The following is a 7,367-nucleotide window of genomic DNA, read 5'->3' on the forward strand; positions in this document are numbered from 1 at the left end:
TGACCTTCTGTCCTCTCCTATCAGATTCCCCCTTCTCCAACCCTGTATCCCATTCACCAATCAACTTCCCAGCTCTTTCTGTCAGCCCTCCCCCTCCTAGTTTCACCTATCACCTAGTGTTTCTCTCTCCCATCCCCTCACCTTTTAAATCTACTCTTTTTTTCTTCTCCAGCCCTGCCGAAGGGTCGCGGCCTGAGACATCAACTGTACTCTTTTCCATAGATGCTGCCTGGCCTGCTGAGATCCCCCAGCATCTTGTGAGTGTGGCAAAGCCCAAACCCTCCATTTTTCTTTCATCCATGTACCTATCTAAAGAGTCTCTTAAATGTTACCAATGAATCAGCCTCTACCAACACCCCTGTCAGTGCACTCCAGGGGTGAAAAAAATTTTCCTCTGACATCTCCCCTAAATCTTCCTCCAGCCACCTCTGGTCTTAACCATTGCCGTGCTGAGGAAAAGACTCTATGCCTCTTATCATCTTTTACACCTCCATCAAGTCACCTCCTATCCTCCTTCACTCAAAAGAGAAAAAGCTCTAGCTCGTTCAGCCTTTCCTCGTAAGAAATTTCTTCTCTCTTCCACAGATCAAATGGCAGTCTCATTTATGGGATTACACTGGAGGATTTAGTAGGGTTAGCCACGGTGAATTTGGGCTGACTTCAAAAACCACTTCCTCACACGTTACTTGAGGGAACATGGTGAAGTATCCATTATAGAGGAGGTCCCTCACCCAGCTCTCACCGTCACACAGCACAGAAGGAGCCCGTCGCCCGCTGAGTCTGCACCCACTGTGATCTTGCATTCTCATTCATAAACTCGAGTCGAAAGAGACGACAGATATTGGACAATGGGGCAACAAACGAGTGGCTGGAGGACCTTTTTGGTTCGAGCAGCATCTGTGAGGAGATACCTGATGCAGGGTTTCCAGCCAAACCGTTGACCAGTCTTTCTCCTCCCACACAGATGCTGCTTTCACTGGTTGAATTCTTCCAAACAGGCTGTTTGTTATTCAAAGTGTGTGGCCTGGTCCTGACTGCAATGTGGTCATGGCCGTCGGTGAGGCACGTTTGTCCCTGGTGTTGTTTCACTCTCTGCCCACTGTTGACTCTGCCTGGTAGCTCTGTCCTTCAGTCGTCGGGCTACCAATCCATTCTAGCTGATAGAGCCATCCCACCCAGCCACGTCCCTGCTACTTCCTTCCAAGTGTTGCCCAACATGGAGGATCCCTGACTCATCAGCTGAGGGAAGATGACGGCAGTCTTCAGGGAAAAGGTTCCTGTCCCATCTCATGAGCCTTCAGTCAGTGCTGAGATTTCCCAATGTCGCTCTTTCTTAATGGAGCTGCAGCCACCCATCTTGGATGTCCGTGCAGCCGATGAGACGGAGCCAGGGTGGGAAGCATCCAGCTCACTGACGGAGAGGCTACTGAGCCTGGCTGGTGAGCCACCGCCTGATTAGATCCTGAGATAGTTAGAAGGAGAACTGACCTGAGTCACAGACTGGCTAGAGATCTTGTCAGACTCACTCTACCCCCACCTTTGCCCAGAACCCCTGGCATTCATTGTCTTTCAGAATTTATCTGAATCTCTAGTGAAAGACTAATGAGTTATCTTCCCACTCTCCCCCCATTTCAGGCTGGACATCCAGGTAACTGCAACCAGTGGTGAACGGGGTTGTTTTGTTTTATCGGATTCTGGATGATCTCTGATTACTGACGCTTCTCCCATTCCAAACAGTCTGTCTAGCTTCTCTTTGAAACCTCTCTGTTCTCCCATTTCCCGTATTCCCGACATAAATGCTGCTCGACCCAATCCCATTCTGAGAAGCCAGTGTTGACATCTACTTAAGGTGAACTTCCTTGTCTTAGTGCTGGTGGGATAAAATGAAGGGCAGAGAGGAATTCCAGAATGGATACCTGGGAGCCTGGGTTTCCTGGATATCATGGTGTTGGCAATAGTTTTAACAGTTGTCCCATCTGAGTGCGACATGGGGAGGATTTGAAGGAAAAGTAGGTGAGATAGAATTTGTGTATGTGGGATATCAGTGTCTCGAGGTTAATGGACAGGGATGGGTTGGGTTGGGAGTAGTGATGGATTTGAGTAAGGGGCGGTAATGGTGAGTGGGGAGATGAAGGTGGATGACAGTTTTTGGGGTTTGTTGGGAAGATGAGGGGTGGGGAAGAATTGGGTAATGTGCTCGGGGTGGGTTGGATCAGGAAGATGAGGGTGTTTGAGAAGGTGGCTGATTGATGTTTGGGTTGAGTTGGAGAATAAGGGAGTGGGGTGATGGTAGGTTTTTGGGGAAGGTTGGGAAGCAGGCGGGAGTCTTTGTGGTTATTGACAGAGGCTGGGTCAGGAACGTTGGATGCTCTCAGTGATTGTGGGGAGTGTCTTGTGACAAGACAGTCCTGCATCTCCTTGCCCACCAGCAACACCGGACATCATGTTTTCTCTTTCTCATGCACCCTCTGCAAACTCGCCCTTCCTGCATGGTGTCTTTAGTGGTGAACGGATCCCTTCCTTGTGTACAGACCACCGCCTTTCCAGTGCACACAGGAGCCGAGGGAAGTCTCCATGCAGGATCACAGGCACAAAAAATATAAATTGTAATCGATTCTTGCAAGAAGGAACACGTTGTGTCTTTGTCTTTACAAAACCTCTGGACTCTCATTCTGTGTCCATGGGTTGTCTATGTGACTGGAGATCTATCTCAGGGAACTGAAGGTCCTGTGACATCAGTGGCCCGGTTGTTGGGTTGTACCCATCGTTTTGGCCGATAGACAAAGTTCATTCTATGTCCTGAAACAGTGGTTGTCTTTCCGAGGTTGATACCGCTGACGAAATGGCTGATGGTCCGGTGTTTTTAGTTCACCTCTTGTACCCTGTGCTCCCTTCCCCAGTACACTTGCCCTCTTCCCTCTCTCTTCTTCCCCCATAGCCGTTTTCTCACCCAGCTCTCACCCTCTCTCTGTCTCGTTGAAGGTGGGGCCTGGGCTGGTCTACATGCTGTTCAACCATTCGTTCCTGGGCCGAGGGGTCATCCTGCACTGCGTGACCCCTGTGGAGCCCCTGCTGCAACGGGTCAGCCATTGTATCTACTACCAGAGCAACATCCCCGCCATCATCCCCAAGTTCCTACTCAAGGGCGAGTGTATCCAGGTGAGTCCTTCCCTCCAACCACTGTCACTCAGTTCCTGTGCCGTGGGTCAGGGTTAGTACTGAGCACAGGAACCAACACTCACCGAGTCGGGAATGGTGGGCCGAAGCCCCCTCGGACGTGTGCACTGCATTAACTGGCCAGAGGCGGTAACAGAGATGGTGGGAGGAGTGAAAGGTGCTTTGTTGGTTTGTAGGTAGTGTTCCAGCACCACTTGTATCTCAATGGATATTATCCACCTCACTGGTTAGCAGGTGTTATTACATTGTCCATCTTCATTCCATGCTCTATCTCCACTTTCCACCAATGGCAGACCTCGCTCACCTCCCATTGCCCACTTATCCCTTCTCCATCTGTATATCTCCCCTCCTCACCTGGATGCACCTATCGCTTGCCCTTCCCTCACCTCTTCATTTAGGCTACCTCCCCTCTGTCTTTCAGTGCAGGTGTAGGGTCTCAAATTGAAATGTTTATAATCCAAATCGCCCTGCAGATCTGCTGAGTTCCTCCCTCTTGGCTTCAGTCTCTCTTCTCCAGTATTGCATTGCTATTGGTTTGATCTTCTTGTGCGGTTTTTCCTGTTTCCCGTCTGTGGGTTCTCAAGGCAACAACTCTTCCTTGGATCTGAAGCACTCAGGAACCATGATGAGCTGTTGAAAGGGCAGCTTGAAGTTGTGGGGCTGGATTGTTGGTGGTGTCAGTGGGATTGATGCTCATGGAAACAGACTGTGTTGAGGTCTCTTTCCCAGTCCATAGCCTGTCAGTGCCCAGCCTGAGCCTTTGCTTGATAACCAACATTGTCAACATCAACGTCCACTGTCTGTGAGACTCCTGTTGCTGACACCAGACCCATTCCCTGACCCCTAACCCAAACTAAATTCACCCATCTGGTCTTTCCCAGTCTGCTCAGTTAGGAGAAACTGTCACCAAGAGCACAATCTACCCCATCATTGTTCAGGGGAGTGTCGCAGAGAACTCTTCTCTCCCCCCCCCCCTCCCCAATTGGATGAGAGTTCAGTGTTTGCTCTACCCACTGCTTAAATTAAGCTGCGGTTTGCCCAGCACCTAACAGGGTACTGAGAGAGCCTAAAGACAAGGATGTCTGCAGCTGCTGGAAATGCAAAGCAATGCGGGAGGAACCGTAGGTTAGGCGGCATCTATGGAAGTGAATAGGCAGTCGATGTTGTGGGCCAAGACCCTCCTTCAGGATGGTTCCTCCAGCATTGTGTGTTGATTGAGAAACTCAACTGAAGCAAATACTCTCTTCAATCCTAACACTTGCTCAGGCCTGTGTGTCAACTGGATGTTGGCAGATTTACACCTAAATCATTGATAAACATTACAATGGTCTTCATAATCTCATAATCTCTCTGGAATACCATCAGTGATTGGTCTCCCAACCCATCTCCAGCTGACTTCCCTTGGCAGCACATTCTGCACCATCCTCATCACCCTGGTTCCCTGAATATCAAGTCAAATTTACTGCCATCTGCACAGGTACCATGAGGCCCAGGTACCATTGAAAATCAATGGCTGGTAGAGTGCTGGTCCAGGTACCATGAAAATCAATGGCTGGTACAATGATTGCAGCAACGTCACAGGCAAAGACAACACACACAGAATATAAATTGTCCATAAATTAAACACGACAGTAAATTTAAAAAAAAAAGTTCAGATCAGAACAAGAAAACCTCAATGCGAGATAAGTGCACGCTGGAGCCGGATGTGTACCGCTGCTGAGGTAGAATTAGGTGTGCTGTTTTGTTCAAGGACCTGGTGGCTGCAGGAAAGTAGCTGTTTCTCAACCTGTTGGTGTGGGACTTCAGGATTCTGCATCTCCTGCCCAACGTTAGCAGGGAAAAGAGGGCATGCCCTGGATAATGGGGACCTTTGAAGGTAGATACTGCCTTCCTGAGACATCCCCTCCTGTAGACGCTGTCAGTGGTGTGCCCATATTAACCTGGGCCACTCTTTGCAGCCTCTTGCGTTACTGTACATTGCCATGGCTGGACCCCTTACTCTGAACTTGAACAAACTGCTCAACTGGGGAAATGTAATAAACTAAGCTGAAGTCCCCCGGAGTGGAGTTTTCTGCCATCACTGCCACTGCTACAGCCACTCCCTGACAGGACATGTATGGAGAACCTTGAGCAGTTCACCTCACCTCACGACTCTCCAGTTCTCCCGCCAATCCCTCCCAATCCAACTTGCTCTCCTCTCTGTGTCCCTTGCTCCACCTTGGACAATATTTGCTATTCTTCCTAAGCACAGTGTGACGGGGAACAAAACCTTTGGCCAATTTCGGCACCAAACTAACGCCACCAATAAGTATGTCCCCTTATCCCAGTGGAATCACTTTCACACAAAATTTACCAACGGGGTGATTTTAAAACCAAATTTTACAGGGGTACTGACCAGATTGACTGTGGTTGGAAGGTTTCAAAGTGCTGCTTATAGGAAGGGAGAGGCTTGTGGGAGATCCTTCCCTTAACCACTCCCCTCCTACGAGGATGGAATATTTTATTGAAGGGCGTGGCACCTGGTAAGATTGAGGGGCAGTACTGGCTGCGAATGGAATATTGGCTGGATTAAGGCGGTGAGAGGTCACAGAGCGAGGGCAGCCTGTTGTAAAGAGGTATGAATTTCCTTGTTTCCTCTTGCAGTTTGAACGGGACGTCATGATCTGGAATAACAAGAAGTATGTGTCGAAACCTCTGCTGGTGAAGGAGGACTCGGCCGTCGTCCGTCACCGCCGCTGGTACGCCCAGTTCTACACGGAGAACAGCCCCCGGTTCTCAGCCCAGAGGGACGGCCTGGACTGGTGAGGCAGGGACCAGTGGCTCTGCCGAGGCAGACTGGTGGAGAGATCTCCTCGGATGCAGCAACTCTCCCATCTCCTGGTCTTCGGGCAATCTCAGATCTCCCCGCTCTCCTCGGGGGGAGTGATTCCATCTGCATCTTTGTGAGAAGTTTTTAGGACTTGCATTCATCTGCACTGTATACAGAGGCTTGAGTCACCTTTCCTAGCACGGGCTGGAGGAGGGGGACAGACTTGCTGCCTGGTGGGGCTGCTGAGACCCAGGGAAGGGTCACTGCCGGAGAGTGGAGCTGGGCAGGCTGAAGCCTCCAGGGGCGGCGGTGTGGCAGGGGCCGGAGATTGTGACCAATGGGGGGGGTGGGGGGGGGGCTGGGCAGGGGCTGTTACGCAGTCATCTGGAAAGCACTTCTGCAGCGGTGTGGGGGGTGAGGTCAGATTCGGGGTGAATGTGTGTTTACGTGCCTGCGTTTGTCTGTGCATTCGCATATCTGTGTGTGTGCGTAGGGAGGGAGGGGTAGTTGGTTTTGACCCGTAGTGGTAGTGTGTGCTGTGCTTGTATACCCACCCCTTCCGCACTCCTGTGCCCCCAGAGGCCTGTGACTCTGCCCAGGATGTCGCCAGCTTGTTGTACAAGCCTGCACTGGGCAGCCAGAGCCCACAGTGCATGCCTTGCCTCCAGCCAACTCTCCGACAGAGATCCAGATTATTATTATTTTTTAATACTTGCATCAAAATTGTTTTTATTATTGAATTAGAATAAACTTTAATACTGTGTGACTCATGTAAAACTCGGAGCAGCTGCCCCATCAGCCTCCTTCCTGCCTCAGGCCCATTAGCTGGGTTATCGTCAGACAGGCACTGGGATCTTTGAAAAGCAGCAGAACCTTCGAGGGGGGCAGTAGTAAACGTTGGTGAGGCCCCACACGTAGTTGTGATCACTCCCACCACAGGTAGGAGGAGGTGCCACTGATAGAGGACTGACCAGGATCCTTGCCCCTGGGGCTGGCCACTATTTAGCCTGGGGAAGGACTGGCCAGACTCGAGCTGTTTTTGTGGAGCTGGATCAAAGTTTGGGAGATTTGAGATGACAGCACTGGTGGGCGGCACAGCGGTGCAGCGAGTAGTGTTGCTGCCTCGCAGCTTCACAGAGCCGGGGACTCCTGTGGCCTCGTGTGCTGTCTGTGTGGAGTCCGCAGGTTCTCCCTGTGACTGAATGGGTGCTGCAGTTTCCTCCCACATCTCACAGTCCTGGGAGTTGGTAGGTTGACTAGCCACTGTAAGTTGCAGATACTCTTACTAAATTGGAACAGATGCCAATCATCACCTTCTGATGATGTCAGTGTGCCCCTTGTCATCTCCTTTCTCTTGTAACCCTCCGCTTCCATCACCACA

General features: G+C 50.7%; 1 protein-coding gene across 1 annotated transcript in view; it reads left to right on the forward strand.

Moving 5' to 3' along the window:
- The window catches only part of zgc:92275 (cholesterol 7-desaturase nvd), a 39,089-nt gene extending 32,774 nt beyond the window's left edge, over positions 1 to 6,315 (forward strand). Inside the window, exons 6-7 of the mRNA XM_059994368.1 lie at positions 2,983 to 3,159; positions 5,821 to 6,315. Coding sequence (XP_059850351.1) covers positions 2,983 to 3,159; positions 5,821 to 5,982 — 339 coding nt within the window. The 3' untranslated portion in view covers positions 5,983 to 6,315. The remainder of the gene's footprint in view (positions 1 to 2,982; positions 3,160 to 5,820) is intronic.
- Positions 6,316 to 7,367: the final 1,052 nt, after the last annotated feature.

This window comes from Hypanus sabinus, chromosome 18 (assembly GCF_030144855.1).
Source record: "Hypanus sabinus isolate sHypSab1 chromosome 18, sHypSab1.hap1, whole genome shotgun sequence".
Classification (NCBI taxonomy): Eukaryota; Metazoa; Chordata; class Chondrichthyes; order Myliobatiformes; family Dasyatidae; genus Hypanus; species Hypanus sabinus.